Source organism: Aulonocara sp. 'chitande type north' Nkhata Bay, linkage group LG12 (assembly GCF_057382095.1).
Source record: "Aulonocara sp. 'chitande type north' Nkhata Bay isolate Kocher_YH1m ecotype deep benthic linkage group LG12, A_spYH_male_GT1.1, whole genome shotgun sequence".
NCBI lineage: Eukaryota > Metazoa > Chordata > Actinopteri > Cichliformes > Cichlidae > Aulonocara > Aulonocara sp. 'chitande type north' Nkhata Bay.
The window spans coordinates 36582436-36607778 of record NC_141355.1 but is presented as its reverse complement, the minus strand read 5'-3'; the positions used below and the strand labels follow the sequence as shown (position 1 = coordinate 36607778).

The window sequence follows — 25343 nt, the reverse complement described above, 5'->3', positions numbered from 1 at the left end:
AGGTAGTTTATATTTTTATTTATGTATGTTTTTTGTTTCAGAATATGCAGCAGAACTAAAACTTTTCCGTTTTTTCAACTAACATTTGATCGTTTCCGAGGCGGAACCATTTATTCCCTACCTCTGTTTTCACACGGCCAAGCGCGATTCCCTGACATGGCAACCTGCACGCGTACTGTGTGGAAAGGTCAGTTGTTTTGTTGTGAAATTGGATTCTTTTTAGATGACATTAAAAAAAAATAAAGGCATGTGTTTATAGGCTGCGTTTGTCCTTTCCTGTTTTCTCGCTTTTGTCTCTGGGCTCGATTCAGAGATCTCTTTGTGTAGCCTTTTGGCTTCACTGTTAGCTAACCAATAGCCAACCTGCTGTTTGACTGTTTAACATATTATCAGCTTGTTTGTCGTCACTTAATTTTCTCACGAATCAACAATATTTGATTTTATTTTAATTTTTGATACACTTTAAATCGGCATTGCTCTGATTGACCAGATACTTCTTAAATTAATTAGATTTTCATGTTATGTTTCCTTTCAGCCGTGATGTGCGGTAACAACCAGGTCAGAAGCTGTCATTGCAGTCGTATTTTAAGAGTTAATTTGGGTCGCCATATGCCGGGTTAAAATCATATAAATTATTAACGAATTTTTGTGATAATTTACTTGAAACTAACGATTTTCTTGATGTAAATTAAAATGTTGGATTTTAAATATGATATCGCCCAACAGTCGTTTCATTGTGTCAGTTATCCTAATTTGATCGTAAGTGGTCTGACCGACCAGTAAAACCAATGCAGTGCAACCAGTGTAATGTAACAGTCATCCAAAATGAATATGTTTTGAAAATACATGAGCCATAGCCAAAACTTACACCACTTCATTAGGAAACTCCCATCGGTTAGTATTGGAAGGTATAATTTCTTTTTATTTTCACATTTACTGTACTGAGAAGAATTTCCAAATAGATAAACACTTAATACTTTGCAGGTAAAACTTGCAAGGAAGCCATTAATATTTCAGGTTTTCAATAAAGTGTTCTTCTCCCGATGAATTGATGCCAGCATTACAAGACATTTACAGTAGGGCTGGCATTAACAAAATCACAACAGCTTTTGCCATTTCGCTAACCCATCCTAAAAAGCTTTAGCATGTCACTGCCAAAATAATTAAAAAACAAAAGAGAGCAGAGCATCAATACAGAAAACTAGCAATAGCATAAAAATATGTTTAGTTGACCTCTTCTTGTTATTATAAAATAATTTCAATAATGTCCTCCCAAAAGTCTTCCACATTGTATTTATGAAGCTGATATTAATGATAAAACATGTCTTCCATCCTGGCAGCACAACATCAATAAAACATTCAAAGAAACATTTAGATTCACTTAAACAGTTTATGATCGGTACTGCTAAAACTTACACCATCAGTGTGGGTTTCATTCTTTGTGGAAGAGTTTTTACCAGAATGAGACTGTAAACCATGATTTTTTTAAATTGATGAACTCACTGATGCAGATGCACATCAGGGAGAAGTGCTTGTCATGCAAAAGACAGTGGTATACTTAAATTAGGTAGCGTTAAACACCGATGCTCATCATCAGCTTGTCTGCTGGAAATAAAAAGATACTTTGATGCATTTAGTTTATGCAAAGTTCATTAAAAATGTTTTATAAAATCACAGAGCGTTTCTCTTAATTATGGTGTGCAGTTTGATGTTGTGTCCCACAGGAAAAAAACAGCACGTGTCTGTTTGTTTAAACTCCTTATGAAGCTTTTTTCCTCGCCTGTCTTCACAGTTTTAGCACGATGTCAGAGGCAGCTACTGAGTGCCAGCGGTCCAGCTTACTCAGGTGTCTCACAGACTGCACCAAGGAATCTACCTGTCAGAACTTTTGCAGCTGTCAAGTGAGTTTACAGACCTTTAAAGCTTGTCACCCAGAAATGATTTACTGGCTCTAAAGGTGGGGGTTTTTCTCTGCTTGACTCACCCCATTTTTCCCATTCTGAGCAGTTTTCTGGTTAGTGCGAACAATAAAATTGAGAGAAATTAGATGCTGACCTGGTGACTCAGATATTTCTCAGGTTAACATCTCCCCTTTTGATTGCCAGGACACTAAAGAAAGACAAAAAAGACAACGCAGAAAAGGAGGTGAAGAAAGAGAAGAGGGTCATCGAGGACAAAAACAGACATAAGCCTTTCGGTAAGACGGGATGGGCGCCTGTGGATGACGTATATGTTATGAGGTACTACCCACGGACTCTGCATGACCCAGCGGAGGCAATTGACATGCTGAAGAAATTCCAGGCGTTAGACTTCACTCCCCACAATCAGCCGGTTTACATAGATCTGAAGCTGGACATGAAGCTGGAGAAGAAGGTAATAATGACAAAAACACTGAAACTCATGTTGACTGAATGGCACAAAAACAAGGACGGCTAACTGTGGTACTAGGGGAGGTTTTTTTAATTGTGTTCTCTGCCAGGTGGAAGTGATTAGAGAAGCGTTTTTCATTAATATGTTGGACAAGAAGGCAGCAGACATTATAACTACTATAAACACAAAAATACACACAGCAGCTGCATCATGTGCTATAAATTCTCCAGAACAGAATTGGTTCAGTTTCAAAGAAATTTCAGTGCAAGCATATTGACGAAGAGGGCTGTTTCTCTGTTCAATCCTTGGGTCCTCTGTGGATGTTACTTTGACATTTACCATGTATGTTAACATTGCTGGAGCCCAGTCTTCTGAGCACAGCAAGGTGATTCACATCATGGCTTCAAACTGCTCCCTGCTTTTCTGACTTTGTTGCTATTCACACGTTGGTTCCATCAAACCCTTTTAGTGTCCCAGAAACCACGGGCTGCTTTTCCTTTTATCATCAAGCTGGAACCTCAGAATAGAAAAGAACATCCTGATGAGGGTTGATCATCTGCCAGTGTGTATGTTTGTGCGTGTTTGTGTGTGTGCCGAAGACAAATTTTAGCAGTCACACTTGGCAGACTTATTTGGATTTATTTGGTGCTTTCCCATTCTGGCTGTCACTGTCACGCCTCGCTTCCACCAATCTGAGGGTTATTCATGACATCAATCTTTGCAGCACGAGCAGTTTCAGTTAATCTGCTGAAAACAGCGCGGCACCGAGGAATAAAAGCCTCACGAGTGCTTCTTTTCGTTCTTTCTTACACATCGCAGGGCTGCAGAGCTGCTGCTGTGCTGTCCAGAGGGTCCACGGGAGACAAACTCTGTCTTACTCTTAGCTGTCTGTCACTGCAGAACTAATGTTCCCATGCATTATGAATTATGAACTCTCTAGAGAAATGAAAAATTAAAGTGGTGGCTGAATAACTTTAATGCTTGATTATGTAGGCCTGCTCTGTGATTGACATCCTCGCTTTTCCTTATTTGTTTCCAGATTCTTTTGCTCTTTTCCTGCAGCATACCCGGTGTTGTTACTCATAATAAATTACTCTGTTTTTCCTCCTTGCAGAAAAAAGTCGACCCCTTCGTCAGCACTGTGCACTTACCGCACGCCTTCAAGGCAGAGATGAACAGAGTTTTAGTTTTTACAGAGGTAAAAACTTTTATTTTAGCCTCACTGAATCTTCATTTCGTAGCCATTTGTGTGTCTGTTGTTGATGAATTGTTTTAATTTTGTCGGTGCATGATTCAGATGTGCAGCAGCAGCAGCACCTTTTATTTGTCTCCCTGTTTGTCTGTAATGAATGTGCTTCGGTCGTGGCTGCTTTTTATCGTAGAACCCGACGAGCAGGGTTTGATTAATATTCCTGTCAAGCTGCGCAGGCCGTGGGTTGTAACTTAGATGAGCGTGTTAACGGTCATAATGAATGACATCGTTGGGGTCTGCCAGACGTTGACGCACCCAAATCAGATTTAAATGGGCACGGGTGTCTTTGGTTGTGTCTCTGCAGGATGCTAATCAAGCCACAGTTGCTCGGGAGAACGGAGCGGTGTTTGCTGGAGGAGTGGAGCTCATACAGCCGGTGAGTTGGTTAAACTGAGCTAAACGGCACATCCCGTGAGGTCAGATCGAGTTTACCGGGAAAACTGAAAAAAAGTATTACTTTTCTGTTTCTCTCCAAATTTCTGTGCTGTTTACTTGTTTGTGAGGCAAACTGTTAAATTATTAAAAAACTTTAAAACTGACTTTTTAAAGAATTGACAGCACACATCTTTTGCAGGCAGGCAGTCCACAGGTCAGACCTCACAGCCTGAAAATCTCAGTCTCCACAGGTCCAGTTTATGCACAGAGCTTATGATAACAGTAATGAGACAACAGGAGACCACCAGTATAGCAGCAGATTTGGGTAGATGAGGACCAAAACCTGCAGGAGTCTTAATGTTTAAACTAATTTTTGGTCATGTGGTTTTATTCTTTTTTAAGATCTTGGATGATGAGGTTTCAGCAGACTTCTATGTGGCGGTTCCCGACATCCTGCCGAAGCTCGTACCACTGAAAAACAAACTAAGGAAGAAGTTTCCAAAGAGCAAGAGAGGTGAGCTGCAGGTTAAGAGTTGTTTTTACCTTCAGCCGTGTTGAAGGTTAAGGTGAACCTGTCCAATTTCAGCACCTTTTTTATTTATTTATTTTAATTGGTTGTCTGCTATAGTTCAAAATAATTCTTATTTATCATATACTGCTGCTTAATGCTGCATCTCAGTCCAACCTCTGATTGAAACAAGCTGTTTGAGCTCCTCACCGTTTAACTGTCCTGCTGATTGGCTGTTTCCTGGCTCGAGGTGACCAAATTAGGAATATCTGAAAGATCATCAGGAAAAATTGAATGTCTGAAGAGTTACTGGAATTTTAATGCCTACTTTTATTCAACAAAGTGAAGGCTGATGATATCAGTCTTTGATGATGATGACAGGAAATTCTATTATTTCTAATTCGTGCTTCAAAATTCTGTTGTGGCTTCAGTGACATTTTATTTTTAGTTCAAATGTTTCACATTCAGCAGTCGATAGTTTTAATCCAGTGTCACTCACAACCAGTGAAGACGACAGCCATAACTGGATGTCTAAAGTGTGAATGCGTTACGAGATAATGAGTGCTGATCACTTATTCTCTCTCCCGTTTTCTCCCTTTACTCTCAGGCTCAGTCGGCATCAACGTTCCCAAGATGTTGGAGCTATTTAAAACGGGTCACGAGTACATGGTGGAGAGCGACTGCTATGTTAGGTCCCAGATAGCTACGGTACGTCATAACAAACCGGTACATGCAATGTGCATTGATGGGAGGAGCTGTGTGAATGTGTGCAAAACCAACAGAGGAAGTTTTCAGCGATGAGGCAGTTTTAAGTTTTGCAAGTTTTAGAGCTCAAAGCAAAGGGGAAAAAAAGTCCTGATTAAAAAAGCATAAATTCCCACAAGGATGGAGACATAAAATCGATGCGCCCTGAGGAAGGTTGAGGGAAATGTTGGAGTGTGTTTAGGGAGGAAATGCTTTATGTGTGTGTGTGTGTGTGTGTGTGTGTGTTTGCTTCTACTGGGTACATTTTTAAATAAAACAGTAGTATCAGCTGGTTACAGGCTTGGTGTTTTCCTGTTCTATATATTTTTATCACATCTGCATGAATTTAAAATGCAGAGAACACATATTCGCTCGTTTATAAGCACTCAGCATATCAGGACATTTTCACACATAAACGCAGGACAGTCGGGTCGGTACAGTTTAACTTTGTTGCAACACAGCAGGAAATGATCTGCTTTGCATTCACACCGTCAGCCTCTGAGGCTGAAAAGTGAAGCTGGTTCAGAACTACAAGAAAAGAAGTTTCTTCAGTGGTCACAATCGCTAACTTCAAAAGTGAGTCAGAAAGTCTAAATGAAATGATCTGACACGTGATTGGCAGCTTGCTAACCAAGCTTGTCCACCTTCTCTTCTAAATGAGGGAAAAAATCCAACATGGCGGTGACCAAAAAGTAACATTGAGGCTTCAAAATGCAAACTCAGGTGATGTCACAGTTGCCACGTCCATCTTTTATATGCAGGCTATGTGCTTTGCAGTTCTCTGTGGGGTCAAGGTTGGAGATCTCCCTGGATAGCTTTAGCAGGAGGCTGCAGTGTGACATCACTGGTTAGGGTTCTGGCAGACATTTAAACTCTTGCATGCACTTCTGTCGGGTGAGTCCATGAAGTGCTCAGGGGTGCACTACATGTGTGAAATTAACTTGAAATGCTGGCGTTATTTGTTTAAATGCAGCACATTGATTTTTCGCCAGTATGAACATACAGAGGATTTCAGAAATGGTAAATATAATCGGACGTTTCAGACATTTTGTTTTCTCTCCTCTGCTTAGCTCGACATGCCCAGTGAGCACATCTTCGCCAACCTGCAGACAATCCTGGTTGATGTTTGTTCACACCGACCAGCCAGCTTGGGTATGTATGTTCACCAAAACCAACAGCAAAAACCCTCCGACAGTTCCCCAAGCCCTACCTCTGCTTTTATAGCTCGCAGGGAAAAAATAGCAGACTTTTCATTTATTTTTGTCTGCTTGAATGCTCGATAGAAAGCTTCTAGAGTTTTGAACCCAGAGCCTTCTTCCTGTGAGTGTCAATCACTCCCTCAAGAGAGTTCCACTTATTTTCATACCATAACACTGCAGCGTAAAAAGTGTATGACGTGACGTTGAGGTGTAATGGTAAACCTAAACAAAAACTATGACCCCTGAGTTAAAAATTATGGCCGTTTGTCCAGGTTCTCTTCTTATAAATCAAGAAGGGAAGCAGAGGAGTCAGCAGCTTTTCCATCAAGCTGTAGTTCGTTCAGTAATTTCTCTGCATTTTCCTCCACTTTGTTCGATTTACAGGATGCAGTGTAATCATCAGCTAATGGATTCTCATTAGAGAGAAAGGCCTAAACGATCTAAGAACTAATTTTGAGCTTGCTAAATACCACGTTATTAACATTTTCCCCGCTGAAGTAAACTGCAGAGCTTTCACAAAGGACTCTTTAAACCACTGACGCCATCTAAACTGGAGCCGTGCATATAGAGAGAACTCCGATCTCTCTCGTGTAGACCGTAGTACCACTAAACCTTTGTCTCTTCAGCAGAATAAAGAATAATGGTTTTCTTATCGTTTATTGTTTTTCCTCATACTTCTCATAAAATTATAGAATGGAGTTAATTTCTTGAAAGTTTGCTTTGGTCCTGCATGTCAGTTTTCAATCATACCTGCAATCGTTTCATTTTACAAAAAAATAAAATCGCTTCATGTTTTAACGTATGGGGGAAAAACGAGCAGAATGAGCCCCGTGAATGCAACATATTAAAAAGGAACGGCCTCCAGAGGTTTACAGCCAGACTAGCAGCTCTGCAGGGTTGTGTTGCTCGTTACGATGGAAATCAAACTGACTTTCATCCCTCAGGCTGATGGGGTAATGTCGTCACCCCACATGGACGCCTGAGTTTGTGAATGTGATAACATAAGAACAACGACGTTGGAGCTTCGTTGATCCCGTACGTGCATCTGCTTTTAGCAGGACGAGTCCAAATCTCAGCGACTTTGACCCAAAGGTCAGAGGTCAAATTCTGTGAAAATGTTGTGAAGTCACCTAGAATTTTCAAATTGAAACTGTAGGTGCTTCTACTAAAGATCTCGGATGAGTTCGAATCTCAGTGACCTCAAGGTCAAAGGTCAGGGGTCAAGTTCTCTGAGAAGCTTGTCATAAATTGATAATAACATGGCATAGAATTTTGAAATTGACACCATATGTGCATCTAGTAGGAGGCTGACACCAGCGGTTGCCTGTTTGTTTGTTTGTTTGTTTGTTTGTTTGCTTGTTTGTTTGCTTGTTTGTTTGTTTTTGACCCTTCAAAACCTCAAAAAGAAGAGAAACAGGACTTTTTCTGGCAGAGGTCATCACGCCGTTTCCTGGCAGCAGCCGTGTGATTGCACGCGCAGCAGATGCTTCTGTTTATAGTGCTCGCAGTAAACCTGAGTGTGTGCAGTTTCAGCCTGACGACGATCCCTGTGGGAGTCTTCACCGCTCACCCTTGAAGCGTTAATGCTCTGCTGAACCCGCTCGGCTACGCGCGGCATCCTCAACGCAACGTCGGTTGAGTGAAATGTCTCACTCGGTGCATCGTTACGGCTCTGCTTCATTTGGCGATGAAGGCGTCGAGCCGGGCCACCTGGGCTCTGCTGAACTCTCGTCAGCAGAGACGCGTCTTTGAGCTTGTGCCAGCAAACGTTACAAATCCCTGACAAGGATCACACAAGGACCCCGCGGCAGAATTTAATTACCTCGGCAACCAGTAGTGAAGCATCAGAAAATGCGAATATCAGGAATACTTACTGTTAGATTGGCTTCTTTATTTCCATTACTGTTTTTAAGAGTCATTTAGACAGAGGCTAATGGCAGCAGCGTGGGCAAAAACAAGAGTAAACTTCAGAGATAAGTGCTTAAAAACAGAGAGAAAAGTGCGGAAATACAGCGTGTGGGTATGAAGAAGAGACCAGCTCCCCCCAAGGGGCTGATGGGAGTTATTCACGACCAAAGACATAATATGCTAATAAAAAATAATATAAATGCAGAGGACGGGAGACGATGGGGAACGCAGTGCTGAAATAACTATTCATAAGTATGTTAAAAGTAAATACGTGAGAGAAATAAGACTGCAGAGAGTTTGTAAGCCAAAGACAGAGAAAAGAGGACGAGATGGAAAGAAGCTGTTTAACATAACTTAATGCAAGATGATGCTCCATTAACAGGTTTAGGATTGTAGTGTCTCAGTAATACGAGTCAGTCCAGGTTACCTCGGACATGGTGGAGATTCTGCCTGGAGAAATAGAACTTTTCATTTGTAAATGTAAATGTTTTAAATGTGAATTATTTATTAAAAAGTATGAATTTATTCTGTAAATCTGACAAACAGGAGTCTGTAACCAGTATTATCGGTAGCTGCGTTGTGACGGTGGGGATATTTTTGGATTTATGAAAAAAAATACATTGATACAAATACATTGCTGAAGCTCAGATATCATCAGTGCTTTGAGGCCAAATTTGAGCCTAGATATTCTAAGGTAACTATGTGGTATTATGTCAAACTGGAAACATTTGGGATTCACAGCAGCTCAGCCACAAAATGTAAACTGCATAAAGTTACAAAGCAGAGTCACGGAGTGCGTAAGAAGTCGTGAACACTCTGCTGACTCAATAATCACAACCTCCTCTGTCATTAATGTCAACACAGCAACTCTTTGCTGGGAGCTTCATTGCCATCTAAGCTCCTTTAGACTGCCTACATCTGCTATATACATGCAAGCCACTTTGCAACCCACCTCCACCCCGTATCTTCCTTTTTTATGATGTGTTTGACTTAATTAATTTCAAATGTTGTCATTAACACTTGCAGCAGAAGGGGAGGGGGATCATTTGTCAGTCGATAGTGATCATTAGCCCTGCAATTAAGCAGATATCAGTTTTCAGTCTGTGTTTGGCTTCTCCTCCACTTAAAAAGAGCCGTTCTTTATGATGACAGCGTCTTTCTTCCTTTCTTTTCCTCTTTCCGTATCAGGACCTTTCATTGAGCGAGCGATCATCGCCAGTCACACCAGTGAAGCTGTTTGGTTCAAGAGCGAAGATGTTCTCCCGAAATCACCAGAAAAGGAGGAGTGAGGTGCAGATTGTGTATATGTGCGTTGTAGTCAATAAAGTTTTTGTTCTGTCGCTCGTGTGTTTTGGTATCTGTTCTTTCGAAGAAGGAAATCCCAGGAGAGCAAAATGGGACAAAAGGTAAAAGGTGACCAAGACAGGAAAGTGACGTTTATTAATGATAACACAACATGGCAAATTAAAACCCATAAATCAGCTGTACTCTTATTGTTTTACAGAATGACAGGAGGTCCAGAAACAGTCTGAGGGGGTTTTGTCTGAATTATTTATTTATTTTATCTTTTTATTCTTTCTATTTATAGTTGTTTGACCACATGGTCAGTGAAAGCTGTCCTAATTATCATTTTTTCAGCTAACAAAAGCTTTGAAATCCGTTTAAACGTATAAACAGCTCTATATGCTCCAATCTCCACATGTCCTCAAATACAATAAACTATAAAGCATTTGATGATTTTAACTTTAAGTCATTAGGCTTCAGTCATGAGTCAATTCATGCTGTCGACATGATGTTTAAAGGTTTGAGCCAATCCCCACTCAAACAAATGGCCTGTATTTGTATAGCGTTTTTCTAGTCCCTAAGGACCCCAAAGCGCTTTACACAACCAGTCATCCACCCATTCACATACTGGTGATGGCAGCTACATTGTAGCCACAGCCGCCCTGGGGCGCACTGACAGAGGCGAGGCTGCCGGACACTGGCGCCACCTCTGACCACCACCAGTAGGCAACAGGTGAAGTGTCTTGCCCAAGGACACAACGACCGAGACTGTCCAAGCCGGGGCTCGAACCGGCAACCTTCCGATTACAAGGTGAACTCCCAACTCTTGAGCCACGATCAGATCAAATACATATATAATACATACAAATGGCTTCATTTTTCTTATGTTACCTGAGAATGACAAATAAACACATTTAAGAAGTTGGTATCCAAAAAGAATCAGGTTCTGGGTCACTCGGGGAAATAATTAAGCTGTTATGCAAAGTGAGGGGCCCCATGTCCACAACCACAAATTTTCATCCCGGGTCATCCTGGTATAAACTGGTATAAAATCACGTGTAATACTACCAGCTGAACAGCAGGGGGCAGTGTTTACATAGCTTGCACTCCAGACTCCTGTAGGGTTAAACGGAAGTCTTCCACCAACCTGTTGAAGCTCATTCCAGGAGATAAAGCCACACTGACACTGAGGGAGAAATTAGATTTTCTTACATGAGGCCACTAATATATAAAAAGTAGTGAAGTAAAAAATGTTCACAGATTTTAATAGTAGACATGTACTTGCACATCATGTATAATCTTGCATTAGATTATGTTGTGGATGCTTGAGATATATTCACAGGTAAAACTGAAGCCTTTTTTTTGCCTTAACTCCCAAAACATTGCAAATTGGGGTCAATTTTCCATAAATTGTCATCCATCAGTTTAAGCTCTTCCAGCTGTAGTTTCTCTGTACTGAATATTATCTTTATTAGTTCAAGTTTGTGAATGAATAAATAACCCTGAAGTTAAACCTGTGAGTTGAAGGTTGAAGTGAAAACAGTGTTTTAGTAACTCAATTTAGAAGCTAAGATTTGCACTCTCAACCCTCCCAGCACATTATTTCTGTGGTTCAAAACATCTTTAGATGTTAGCAAGTCTTTGGGAAAGTATCCCACGTCTTTTATGTCCCAAACCACAGCAAGAGTAGAGTCATCCTTTCAAGCTGTGTGTTGAATTAGCGCAGCCTATTAGACATTAATCCTGTGATGCTGTGCAGGTTGACGTTCAGAGTGAGATTGAGATTAGTTTGAATTTTTATTGGTCCCTGTGGGGGAATCAGGCTGCTGCTGCTGCTGCAACTAATTTAATAGGATTTGGTGGTGGAGAGCAAAAGAAACAGACTATAGAAAGAAGCAATGAAAAACTGGAAACAGTAAAAGTCATGAAACCGCCTTTAACGAGCTTCTTGTTGACATGCAGTAATGCTGCTGTGGTGCCAGCTTGACTCTCACAGGTGTGTCTGTCTGTCTGTAAACTGTGGTTTTTCATACTGATCTGGCTGTTGTTGTAAAGATGTTTACTTCCTTTGTTTCTCTCGCCGAGATGAAAGAGTTCTTCTTGGGGACAGAGAGGCTGGGAAGTGATTTCACATCAACAAACTAAACTAAAATGTCTCAAAGACTGAAGAAAACTGCAACTGCTCTTGCTCTTTCTATTCTGCAGAAATACCAGCAGCATTAGCTTGTTAACTCCTCCAGTGAGCCGTTGGAGGATTTGCGGCTTATTTCCGGTTAACTATTTTTTGGTGCGAGATCATACTGAGCTTCAGAACAGCTTCAGTCCATCTTGTCTCTGGAAATTTAATGGAGAGAAGATGTTCTTTTATCTAGTGGTGGATAGTTTAGTCTAACAGTCCAGTCCAAAATCTCCCGTATGTTCAATTTGCTTTATTTAAAATATGCTGCCAGTTTGCAACAACATTTGTCTCAAGGCACTTTATTTCGCATTTTAAAGACTCCACTTTATTAGAGAGAAAATTCTAGTTAAAGTGACCTCCAGACACGGGGAAGTGCAGCCGCTGGGGAGGGTGTAAACAGTTGTACATGAGTGGAAAGAGAAGACAGGACCATGAACAAAGAAGATAAAACAAACTGCAGTAGAGAAGACAGGAGTTAATTAGAAGCACGGTGTAATGTAAATGAATGGGTGCATGGAAAGAAATGAATTTCTCCAGGAGCTTGAGCCTAAATCTGCATAACTACAGAGTGGTTTAGGTTTAGTCTCTGTGTCCAGCTTCAGCTATAAATATAAGATTTATCAAAAAGGGGAGTTGGAAGACTGAATGTAGACCTGGGGGACTGACATCCTTTGAACTTCTAGAAGGTTCATGATGAGACTGTATCAGCTGAAGTGTGAAGAAAGGTGTTTAGGTTACTCATAAAGCAGGGGGCATCTGGATTTGAACCAGAGACTTTTTGATCTGCAGTCAAATGCTCTACCCCTGAGCTACACCCCCGCTCTAATCTACCAAGCGAGTACATCCATTCACTGTAAGGCACTAGTTTGGCATCATGACCGCTAAGGTCGTGTCCTGTCCTGCCTTTCACCTTATCTACCAATCCCCACACCAATGGGATTTCAGAAACATATTTAAGATACAATTTCTGTCAACATACCCTTTAGTCACACACATCATGAAGAGTCTGCTGTGTGGTTATGGCCAGCGATGATGTCTCTATAGTTATAACCAGAGATTTATAAGACCTCCATTCCAAGCCTGACTTTAATAGGAGGTCAGGTATAATCTCACCAGAGCCCTCATGACATGTCAAAATGATATAGATACTTTTGGTTGTGTTGGAGGTCAGAATTTAACCTGCTATATATATTTATATATTTTTTTAATCTTCTCCTTTGTCACTGCAGACGGGGAGCTGGTTATAAATAGTTGAAGAGTGCAGACAGCAGCAGAATTAAAGCAGCAGAAAAGAAAGCTTGTTCAAAGGCAAAACCGATTCTGATCCCTGTTTTTGGCAGAGGACAAAAGGACTGAGTGGAGATCAGGTTACTGCCATGTGACCCTGAGGAATCTCAATGCTGCACTCCTGCTGATTAAACATTACACTGAAAAACAAGCTGTAGACATACAATAGTTAGTTATTGTACAGAAAAAAGAGGGGGGAAAGCAGCTCCCAGGTAGATCAGCAAGCTGTGGATGAAATAAAAGCAAACTGGGGGAAAAATGAAGCACTAAGTAAATGGTCACTGAAAAAAAAAAGTTTGCCAACTTCCTGTAAGATAGTGACAGGACTTAAGGTAGAGGAGATTATCCCGTTACCTGAAAAAAACAACAACAAAGTAAGTACATATTACTGTATGGAAGACCAAGACTGCCCAAATAAATGAATAAAACTAGAAAATAAAGAAATAAATAATATGAACAAAATCACTGAAGAAAATAAAACTGACCTTAATCACTCATTCAAGTGACTTCTTCAGTCTGTTGGATCGAAGAAGTCACCCACCGAAAATGAAACGTCCAGATGAAGAGAAACAACTTTCTGGGATTTTCTTCCCTGGATTATTAAGCATGCATCAAGACATTTTAAATCTTTTTTTTTTCAATTATTTTGTTTTTTTTTTAATCTAAAAATTTCTTTCTCTGTTTTTTTTTAATTTATTATTTTGGCTTGTTTTGTCCTCCATACCACCAGGGTCAAGGTAAACAGGATTTGTTGTTTGAAATTATGTTAAATTTAAATGTTTAAATTTTAAATTAGAGGAAAAACTAAAAAAAGACAATAAAAGGTTCACATGAGATAATATTTAAATAATTAAAGGAGATTGTTAGTAGTAATAATATGTTCCTGACTAATAAAGTCAGTAAAAAAAGTTAATTAGCAAGTCAATAGTTGATCAGTTTTCCCAAAATATTCAGTTTCTATGTAAAATGGATAGTGTTAAAGGGAGTCTCTTAAACTTCTGCCAGGATTTCAGCAAAATCGTAAATATATAAAAGCCCCATGGAACCTCAAAAATTGAATAATGGATTTTGAGGTTTTGAAAACAAGATGAGAAATACCTCAGTGTCTGTGGTCTCCTCCCTTGTTAACATCAGTTGAATTATTCTTTTCTGATTAAGGACACGTTTTTATGTTGCTGTTAACAATATGTGTTTACAAGTCTCAGAAAATCATGTCCATAAGGTAAAAATACAGTTGCTTAACTTTAATTATCAGTTATTTTTATTAAAGCATGAAATTGAAAGCAATATTTACTAATTTGTAAAACATTATTTGGATGGTTCTTGGAAAGTTGTAAATACTGTGTAATGTTTTAAACAGTGTCCATTATAAAGTTGTTAGTGACATAGGTGGTGTGATGTGGTGGTGGCCAAATCACAAGACTGTGAACCTGGACACAAAGTTGTGACCAAAACTACTCAGTCAGGTTTGGGTTAATTTATGACAAAGTAGGAGAGACACTGGTCTCAGTATTGTGGTCACACATACTGAGCAACACTAAAGGAAACCTTCTGCTTGAATGTGAGACACCAGAGGCTTTGACTAAATGTCAGTAACTGACACCCTGGAATTATGCTCAGTAATAAAACCTTTATTATTAAAGTCTTATAACCCATCATTTACGGGTGGAGCTGTGCTAAGGTACCTGTACACCCTAGACAGGAGACAAGTTGGTAGTTCACTTCACGAATAAATACCACACAAAACCAATATATAATTATAATTGAGTTTTTTATTTTTTATTTTAATTACACAAATTAATGACACTTACATGAATTGCTCAATTAGTAATGATTTGCAAACACTTGCTCGGATCCTGGGAGGCCTGGGAGCTTGAGGATCCTGCGCAGTATCTTAGCTGTTCCTAGGACTGCGCTCTTTTGGACAGAGATCTTAGATGTTGTTCCCGGGATCTGCTGGAACCACTTGCCTAGCTTGGGAGTTACCGCACCTAGTGCTCCGATTACCACGGGGACCACCGTTATCTTCACCTCACATCTTCTCGAGCTCTTCTCTGAGCCCTTGGTACTTCTTCAGCTTCTCGTGTTCCTTCTTCCTGATGTTTCTGTCATTTGGTATCGCTACATCTATCACTATGGCTGTCTTCCTCTTTGTCTAACACCACTATGTCCGGTTGGTTAGCCATCAACAGTTTGTCCGTCGGTCAAACTGTCCCACGGGATCTTAGCTCGGTCATTCTCCAAAACCCTTTCGGGCGTCTCCCATTTTGACCTTGGGATTTTCAGGCCACACTCAGCACAGATGTTCCTGTACACTATGCCGGCCACTTGGTTATGGCGTTCCATGTATGCGCTCCCTGCTAGTATCTTGCACCCTGCTGTAATGTGCTGGATTGTCTCAGGGGCATCTTGCCTGATGTGGTAGACCCCAGCCTCCATGGATTTTTGTGCTCAGAGCTTGTTCTTGTGCTACCATGATTAGTGCCTCTGTGCTGTCTTTCAGTCCAGCTTTGTCCAGCCACTGGTTGGATTTCTCGATATCAACCACTCCTTCTATCTGCCACTGGTACATACCGTGCACAGGCCTGTTCTTTAATGATGGTTCCTCTCCTTGGTTCTCTTCTGTCTCAGGTTTCTGCTGCCTGAGGTGGTCCTAAGCACACTATCAGGCGTGGCCATCTTCATGATGTATTCATGGATCTTTATTGTTTCATCCTGGATACTGGTTATAACACTCACTAGTCCACAGCCTTCTCCCTTCCACTTAGTGTACAGTCTCAGGGTGCTGGATTTCAAGCTGACAGTGTCTCTCAGCTCTCATATTATTTTTACAATTAAATCATTTAATGATATCTGAAGTCAAGCTGTTTAGAATTACAGCACATACTCAGACACATCAGACCCTAATCTGGGCCTCGTTTGGGCTACTTATGGCACTTTTGGCGTTGCCAGATGTGGACCACATCGGTTATAGGAAGGTTTTTTCATGTGGACCAAATGCTATAACACACCTGACATTTGGGCAATGTAACGCGGACCTAACAATGACAAACGTGGACTACAAATATTGCTGTCAGGAATTAGATTAAAGGAATAACGCTGAGAATTCAATATTTCCTTACTGGTAATTATCTTGAGAGTCCAAGAAATTCCCTCGGAGGATCCTGACCCCTGGTTTGAAAATCACTGCCTTTTAATTTCAATAATCTCAAGTCATTTAAAGGTAACACAGAGTTCAGCATCTATAAACCCGCAAGTTTTTTAGATTTAACGCACATAATAGGATAAGAGCATAATGAGGTTATTCATGGAAGATTATTCGAGACTGAGAAAACTTAGGGCATCAAAACAGAAACTATTTTAAGATCACTCCAAACACGAGTTCCCGTAAAAGAGTATTGGCGCCGGGGAATTATAATGACCACAGAGGTGTAAAAGTGAGTTCAGACAGCCTACAGCTCCACTTTTCTTTAATGTATTTATTTTTATTCTCTGTAAACGTCAGATTTCCAGCTGAAAATGGGATTAAAAGGATGAATCCCTCAGCTGATCCTAGATCACCAAATTCCCCTCCAGAAAACTAATTCTCTCCCTCATGTTTTAATCCCCAGGGAGCACAGTCCCCATCATGTGAGATTATATCTGCGAGGTGGGTGGTGGAAGCGGGGGTGGAGAGGTGGGACGTCCTCTTTGACAGAGGGGGAGAGGACGAACAAGAAGGAAAAGAAGGAGGAGAGGGAGTGGGGTGGGCTCCGGGAGGACAAGTAGACCGGTCCACCGCAAGAAGTGACTTCAAACACGCGCGAGGCTCGCTGCAGGAGCGCTCAAACTCCGGCCGCCAGTCGTCGTCATGCGCCTCGGCTTTTAAAAGCGTCCCGGCTTCTGCTGCTGCAGCTGAAGAGGGAACAACTTGCTGTCGGTGACTCTTTTTTCTTAACAGAGTTTTGTGTCCAGCCGGTAGAGCTCTGAGCACGCGAACAGGAAGGAGGTGGATAACCCACTTCTCCAGGTTTCGGCATTGCGCCGCATTCCAGTCCGGCGCGCAGCGCTCAGGAGTCGGACCCGGTGCGCTCCGTCTCCCCGCTCCTTCTGAAGACTCCCGGATCTTTTCTGTTTGTGTTCAAAGCACCAATAATGCACAGAGAGACCCGCTTTCATTTAAGATAGATACAGTCGAACACAAACACACACATCCCGTTTTTTTTCTTCTGACTGGATTTGGATTAAATCCTCTTTTTTTGTACGATCATGTGTGGATGGTGGATATTTGTTGGCGCTCTGGCTGGGATCCTCACCGTCCCCCGTGGGATTCACGGTTGGTATTTCTAGTCTCTTTTCACCAAGCCACTTGTCCTCCTGTCCTGCTTGTTACGTAGCCAGGTCAGGGGTTATTAGGGACCACCATGCACGCGATCCACCGACTCTAAATCGGATCGGATTTAGTTCAACCTCAGCTACTTTGTCCAGCACCGAGTGAAGAATTGTTCCAGTACGCGCAGAGAAATCTTGTGGAGGTGTGAAAGTTGCGGGCAGAGCGATCGATCACCGTTTCCATTAGGAACACTTTCAGCTTAAAATGAATGCAATTTAGGCTATAATTGCTCAGGACCCACAATCGCAGGTGGAGGACCTTGAGCCAGAGCAGGGTGTTGTTACCCAAGGATAAGAGTTCCCATCCCAACTTCAGGGTTGACAGATTTTCCCAGAAGAGAAAAGTCAGCTGGTGAATTTCAAATGAGCTCTTTCATATGACACAAACACTCGTTTGATAGGATTTCTGAATGAGCACACTCCACCAGGGTTGAGCTGTGCAGTCAATAATGCTCTCCGAGTGGACCTGGAAATGTCTGATTCAGGGAGAGCGGCTCGAATATTCACTAAAACGTGCTCTTTGATTATGTTTCAGTAACTAAAAGCATTTGTTAGGCGAGTTAAAACTGAAAAGACAAAAAGAAAATCTGTTTTAACTGAGCTGCTGGAGTTATTTAACAGAATTTCAGACTTTAATTGTAGAGAAACAAATACTCTTAACTGAAACACAGACATAGAGTAACCTCATATAACCTTAACAGTAATTAAAAAAAATCTGTCTTTAACCCAAACTTCAAAGTCAATTTGAGAAAGTGAAACTCAAAGAAAGGACCAGACTTAAATACACTCTTAAACTCCCGATTTTAGGCGGGCATAGTTAAGCAAAACAATCTTCTGTTTGGATAATAGTTCTGCAGGTACCCAGAGTCACATTCAACAGACTGCAAATGAATCTGAATTAAAAAGCAACACATGAACTTGTTGTAGTTTTTCATATTCATATCTAAACACCTTTTCTTTTTAAATCCAGTCTTTCTCACGGCCTCTGTGTTGTATAAATATTCATAACTCTGCATCAGATCTAAAATAGCTGCCCATGCACGGCTACGATATTCCCATTAGAGGAGTTATAATGCACAGGACTGTCAAGAGCAGAATCTAAAGCAGGTCTGTGCAAGTGCTGCTGCTTAACTGACCCATTCATAGTTTCTCTGTACTCCTCCTGTCAGACCGAGGCATGGTTAATGTTGTAGCCTGATATCTGCCAGGTGAAAGCCTCCTCTGCCTGCATGTAACAGCAGCAGCAGCAGCACCATATGCCTACCAAAGTCATTAGCATCCTCTCTCTTATTCTTGGCATGCGTTCATTCTGCTTGGCAGGACTTGCTTCAGTCAGATTCAAACTTTTATGAAGCAAGGTACCCCTTCGCTTCTTTCTGCGCTTAAAAGAGAGCATGCTGGCATCGGCGAGCAGAGCAAAACGGTTATAAATGTTCAAATGTGATCAACAGTGAGTGCTGCAGGATGGACTGAATGCCGAGCTGAGAACGGCGTTTTCTGGACAAATGTTTGGAGTCATGATGAGATTAGTGCTTTTCAATTAAGATTCCTTTGTAGAGCTTTGAGTGTGGCTCTGAGCATCTGCAGAATTATTATCTGTTACCGAATCAGATTAGAGTCGCACTCATCCAGGCAGTTATTGTTGAATATGCAAGCATTCCAGCTCAGGGTCTATGTAAATTAAACACTTTGAAGTTTGACTGCACTTTCATCTGATAAAACATTGATTTGGTTGTTTGCAGGCTTAAGTTTGGGTTAATCATAGGAGTTAAATGATTAGAACAACAGTACAAATGATTATATTTCAACACAAAGCATTTCTGGGTTATTGTAGCGAAAAGATGCGCTGATCATTTCATTTTGTGGCACATTTCTTTCAGAGGTGATGATGAACTGTGTCAACATGTGATATCAAAGGAAAATATGAAGCTGTGGTAAAACGTGCGCAAATCTAGTCCTTGTTTTTTGTTAGTAATCTTATTTTCAGCCTGTACTGTCAAAGTCTACACGTATTTAGGCCGTGATTGTCCTGAGCTGATCAGACATTTAAGGCTTCACTGCCAGCAAACACCGTTTAATACCTTAAGATCCTGTTCACAAAGAATCATCTTGTGAAAATGGACAATGAAATCTAAATTTGAACAACATTTCCTATTTCAGATTTCCATAATCCTCCATTATCTTCCACCGAACAAAGTTCTTTCCTCCCTCAAATTTGAGGGAGGGATGAAAGTCCAAACAAGGATACAGGCATTGTTGCTGTTTCAAGTGGTTTTAGAACCCGATGATGATGAAGACAATACACGTTTGGGGGTTTTTTGGTCTCAGCAGACACATTTGTGCTTAATCCAGACTTCCTGTTGCTCTCACACCTCGGTTATGACACTGGCAAGTATCTTGTGTGGGTCAGATGTGGGCCAAGTTTAGGAGCTGCCCTCGTTTCATTACCTGATATGTGGCCTATAAAAGCTGAACCTGACTCTGAGGTGCAGCAGTGAGACTAACCAGATGTTATTTATTGCTAGGAGGTTAATGTTTTAAAAAGTTTTGCTTAAATTCCTGAAATAAGGTCTGTGATTAACACAGATTATAGACAGATTTTTTACCATCATTTAGCCGTCATGCGGCATCTTTTCTTGGCATTACTGAGTTCAAAAAGGCTAATAAAGGTTGCACTTATTTATGAGACTATCATGCTGAAATGTGCAAGTATCATAAATCAATACTTTCCTTTCTAGATGGCTTTCCCTCAGCCTCCATCACTACAGTGATTGGAGTCATTTTTTGTCCAGGATGTATCCTTTAACTTGCACTTTCAACAATCCATCTACAGAAATGAGAAACATCCTGTGTCAGAGAGAAGCTGAAATGCTGCTTCGTGGATATGTTATTTCTAGGATGGACTTTTGTAGTTCTTTATTAACAGCTCAGTGAAAAAAGCCTTCAGCTGATCAAAAATGCTGCAGTAAGAGTTCAGAGACCATATATGAAGATCATATTTCTCTCATATTAGCTTCTATTTATTGGCTCCCTATTAAACCCAGAATTAACAGAAGGTGTTACAGTGTTTTGTTTTATGCACCTCAGTCGTGAGGGAGACACCACTGCTGTGCTGTGGCAGTAGAATGGGAGGCAGAGCCTTCAGCTGTCAGGCTCCGATTTCATGGAGCTCCCAGTTTGGATTCGGCAGACAGACACCGTCTCTACTTTTAAGATTCAATTTCAAGCTTTCGTTTCAGATAAAAACGACGATGTGACATTGAACCACCCCTTAGTTATGCTGCTGTAGGCTCTGACTGTTGGGGTACTTCCCATGATGCACTGAGCACTTCTCTCTGATGCGTTTATATCCAACTGTTGCATGTCACCAACTTTTGCCCGCTCTTTCCCATATTTTCATCTTTTCTGTCTTCCCTTTGCCCTCATCCCTCAATATGTCACGAAAGATGACGTCTCCTTCTTAACTCTCATTCAGCTGGGGAGCGTTTCCTGTTAAAAGGGAGTTCTTCCTTACCGCCATTGCCAAATATCCTCATAGAAGATAAGCTGATCCAGGGGTGGGTAATTAATTTTCCCAAGGGGCCACATGAGAAAGTTTAACTGTTGTAGGGGACCAGACCAGTAAGCTCTCTTTATAACTGGTAAGATATGATTTTAAATTATCTAATGGGAATACGAAACAGGTAAAGCACCAACGATTTATCACTACTTAAACAACTTTCACAAAAATAGTTGTGAACAAAATGTGCACATTTTGACAAAATTTCAAAGACTTTTAACTTTATACAAAGTGCTGCTTGTAGTTTGATTGCACCTGCAGTTTTTCAGCTCGTCTTTTACGTCTTTGACCCCAGTGAGAGAAATCTAGTCTGTTTTAGGCTTGAATGTGCATTAAAGTCGGTTCAACGTTTGAGCTGATAACAGACAGCTGATCGTCACTGAGAGAGGATCTCTCTCTGGATTTGTTAAACTGCATCACTGAGAATGTTTGTTCACATATAAAGGGAGATCCTTGTCTCCTTGTCTGTGGAATGTTTTCCTCTTTGAAAGAGGAAGAAAAAATCCAGTGGTGATGCTGACTTGAAGCGCTCTGTCAGTGGCGAATTAAGCTGTCTGTGATGGTTCAGTCTTAGCACTGACTCACACTACACCTGATGTATAACACAATGCAAAAACACTCATTTCAGTTCAGATTTCATTTCACTCACTTTTTCTTTTGCCTTCAAAAGTCAGAAATGTTTTCCCCGCCAGATTTGGACAGCCTTCGTTTGTAACATCTGTCAGTTTGTCCCATTTCAGCCTCTGTTGTAGTTTCATTCATTCATCGCTTTGCTGCCAGCTGCTCCATAATCTCAAACTCTTTCTGTAGTCCAGGAGTAAAGATGAGAAACTGAGGAGAAAAAGTTAAACTCGTCTGCTTTGTTTTCAACTGAATGTCCTTGATCAGTCTTGTTAGGGTTCACCTGGAACGGGGCACATTTTCGACTGCCTCCTTTTTTCTCATTTGGCTTGAACAAGTGCATTAATTAACAGCAGTACACAAAGGACTCTTTGATGAGCTCGCCATCGGAGAACGGCTTTTTTTTGTAATTCTGTGTTTAATCACAAAGCTAGTCTCGACTGCTGTCACTCTGTAAAGAGTTCCTGTTGATTTTGCAGCAAAGGTTCAGATGTCTGTTCCTGCTCAGCAAAAGTCCTTCTTTTTCTCAATTGAAATGTCTTTTTTTAGTATGAGCTGACATCTTTCAAGGCTAGCAAACTCAAAACCCTTATAAACCTTTGTTGCAACACATTTACACTGAAGCTGCCTTCAAAATAAAAGCAAAAAAACCTGTATTGTCATTTCCAGTAAAATCACTAGTTTATCAAATAGAGTTTGTTAGTTGAAATGTGAAAAACAGCAGCTGATGCATGAAGTGTGCTTATTTGTATTTGAATCCTAATTTTCCATCTACCTCACGTGGGCTGGTCAGGTGGGCGTGGCCATATTGTTCCCACTTCTTTCATAGAGGATCTGATCTGTGGAATTTTCCCTCTAAAATATAAAGGGCCATGAGACGCTTGTGTAAATAAAATTCATTAAAAAACAGTCAAAGAGCAAACTTTTGTTCCCATCATAGATGATTTTAACAATAATCTAAAAGGCTGTATGTTTAAAACACAAGTGAGACCAAAAATAAGGATTTCCATGTACTTTGGGAGCAGGGAAAGTTGTGCCAGAAATCCCTGTGTGCACTTGATATGAATACAATCCATCTTTTAAAAAACCTGCAAACTAGATGATATTAAACCCATGCTCAGATAAAATGACACTCTCTCTCAAAGACACCAACATTTAATCTGTTAATTAATGCCTGAGATTCAAAGAGTGTTGATAATTGTTTACAATCTGAACTGTTAGTTGGATTTTTCTTTAGCAGGCAGAACTGAAAAGTAAACCTCTCCACTGTGTCTTCCCCAAACTGATTAAACCACCAGATTATATTTTACACAGCACTCTTTCTCCCATACAGTGTGATAAAGAGACTATAGCATGGTGCAGCAGCATAAACACACTCGCTCTCGGGCATCCTTTATGAGGGCATAACTGTAACTGTATTCTTGTTTTCCCATCTCGACCATTATGGTAAATGTTTACCTCTTGCTGTACTTTCCCCTGAGGCAGCTTAGATTTCCCAGGTCTGGTGTCGTGAGGCTCGGAGCCCCGGCTGGGCCGAGGCGCGTGCTGCCTGTCCATCTATCTGTTTGTGTTTTTGTTAAACATTTAGCTCTCAGACGGAGCAAAGATAATCAGTGGCACCCTGCAGTTTCAGTCTAAAGGTTGAATGTTTCACATTTATTAAAGGAATTTTTTAACGGCAGCTGTTTCCAGCTGAACCGTGAATACAAATGTCGGTAAACGCTTAGTTTAATGAGACAGAAAAAAGCAAAGAAGATGCATTACTGGATTCTGATTGGCTTGCAGCACAATCGAAGTGAGAAAGGTTATAGCTGGTGTAAAGGTACTGCAGATAAAAGCAGTGTGGATGAATAGAGGTTCTTTAGATACTCGGCTGTTTTCACATAATGTCATAGTTCTGGACCCGTGTCCAATCAGTTAATCACTCTCCCCAGTGTAAATACTCCCCTGGTTCCTCTACTCAGGTTCCAGTTTTCAACCTCGCAAGCAATTTCTAGTCTTTCCAGGCTTTTTTAGTCTCAAGGATTGTTTTCTGTCATAGACTGGGCATTTCTCACATTTCTCTCGCTTACTCACAGACCGACCTCGACCAGAAATATTAAACTTACACATACCTGCTGTTTCCACGTGCCAATTTAAAAACATTCGACACATTATTCATCAGTCAGACGATGGCCTTTTCACCCTGATTTTATTAGTGCAAAGATTTTACGGTTTATTTTTTAAGTCTGTCTGTATTCTGGTCTTAGATATGAAGAAGGCCAAAGGCCACTTTTGGTTGCTTTAAGGCAGGGTTGTCAAACATAAGGCCTGGGGCCCAGAGATGCTTTGGCAAAGACTAATCTGGCCCATTCGATAGCTTTGGAATATGTGGATGGGATAGATTTGGGATTTTTAACTATGTTTTAATAAGTTTTACAGCTTTTTCTCCTGATTAAGACTTTTTCTGCTGCCGTTCACAAAAGTAATTAAGTGACAGATAAATAATTAAATGACAGAAAAGTTCCTGTCTTGGGTCCAGATTGAAAAAGACAACAACTATTTCCTCTTTTTTATTTACTACAACATTTCTTCAACATGTAGAAAAACTGAAACTTCTTTTTCTTATATTAAGACATCTCATTAATTTTAAATGTGTAGTTTTACTTCTTTACAGTGACAGAAAGGAGCGTTTCACTAGTCTGGCCCATTCAAGATTAAATTGAGCTGCATGTGGCCCATGAAATAAAAAGAGTTTTACACCCCTGCTTTAGGGAATTATAAAATTTTAAATTTTTGGTGGGAAATTTTAAGCGACTCAGCTGGTCTAATAACATAATAGATGTATAAAATATGAAAATAACAGTCATTATAACAGTCATTTCATTGTTCTGTTCATAATAATCAGTGAAATAGATTTTTTTAAAATCTAGAACGTTAATGCGATGAATAAAAACTCGAGTGTGGTCTCTTCTGATACGGCTGCTTGGCGATCCACACATGAGATTATGTCTTTAAACATGCTGATTAGCCATAAGTATCAAACCACTCACAGGGCAGGTGAATAACATTGATTACCTGATTACAGTGTAAGAGGAACCCAACCTGTCAGCCTCAGCTACCCCCTCTCATTTCTGCAGTGTATCATAGTTATTAGGAGTTCAATAAATCCCAGCTCTGTTTACATATTTCCAAACCTTTTTAGAAGCATAACTACAGCAAAGTGGTGCATTGCTGTGTAACTGTTTGGTCAAAACTGTATGTTAGTCAATTACAAACATGAAACTTTAATATTTATAAGCTTGTTTTTGTATTATTATCCCACTGGGCTCGAGTCTCTGTGTTGCAGACATGTCCTGATCTCTTTCAGAGCTTGTCATCGCACTAAGAACTTTATAAACCTGCATCTTAACAGGGGAACTGATTGATTATCCTTCATACAGCTCGTTTGCTGTTTAACCATCTGCAGGATCCTCTCACAGGTATGATTCAGACTGAACTCTGATACTAATGGTGTGTTTTTTCTGTATCTCTCCCTCTCTTCCTTCTATGTCACCCCAGGAGCTTGTATCTATGAAGGAGCGCTGCATGCGGTAGGTACACCAACTCCTTTTGTACTCTCCTACCTCTTGCCTAGCACCGCTTTAAATCTCCGTCCCTACTGTTCACAGAATCTGTTGTGTTTATATGGCTTAATGGGTCTTAGC

At 40.6% G+C, this 25343-nt stretch overlaps 2 protein-coding genes and 1 non-coding gene across 3 annotated transcripts in view; 2 read left to right on the top strand and 1 right to left on the bottom strand.

The window, feature by feature from the left end:
- Window positions 1–77: 77 nt before the first annotated feature.
- Window positions 78–9696, top strand: mrpl1 (mitochondrial ribosomal protein L1). Its single transcript, XM_086315454.1, has 9 exons — window positions 78–187; window positions 1793–1901; window positions 2106–2373; window positions 3485–3568; window positions 3927–3998; window positions 4400–4511; window positions 5113–5213; window positions 6320–6401; window positions 9545–9696. Exons 1-9 carry the CDS (start codon window positions 157–159, stop codon window positions 9643–9645), a joined length of 960 nt encoding a protein of 319 aa, XP_086171580.1. The 5' UTR covers window positions 78–156; the 3' UTR covers window positions 9646–9696.
- A 2870-nt stretch (window positions 9697–12566) lies between these two features.
- Window positions 12567–12638, bottom strand: trnac-gca (transfer RNA cysteine (anticodon GCA)). Its single transcript has one exon. It is a non-coding gene; the product is annotated as a tRNA-Cys (tRNA).
- A 4311-nt stretch (window positions 12639–16949) lies between these two features.
- The window catches only part of fras1 (Fraser extracellular matrix complex subunit 1), a 294299-nt gene continuing 285905 nt past the window's right edge, over window positions 16950–25343 (top strand). The window contains exons 1-2 of the mRNA XM_086315447.1: window positions 16950–17421; window positions 25198–25229. Coding sequence (XP_086171573.1) covers window positions 17355–17421; window positions 25198–25229 — 99 coding nt within the window. The 5' untranslated portion in view covers window positions 16950–17354. The remainder of the gene's footprint in view (window positions 17422–25197; window positions 25230–25343) is intronic.

Bases quoted from the DNA above. Each gene is read 5' to 3' on its own strand.
- mrpl1 (XM_086315454.1), top strand. From the start codon at position 157: ATGGCAACCTGCACGCGTACTGTGTGGAAAG. The intron at 3,569-3,926 runs GTAAAAACTTTT...GTGTCTCTGCAG, and splicing joins GAGTTTTAGTTTTTACAGAG to GATGCTAATCAAGCCACAGT. The intron at 6,402-9,544 runs GTATGTATGTTC...TTTCCGTATCAG, and splicing joins ACACCGACCAGCCAGCTTGG to GACCTTTCATTGAGCGAGCG.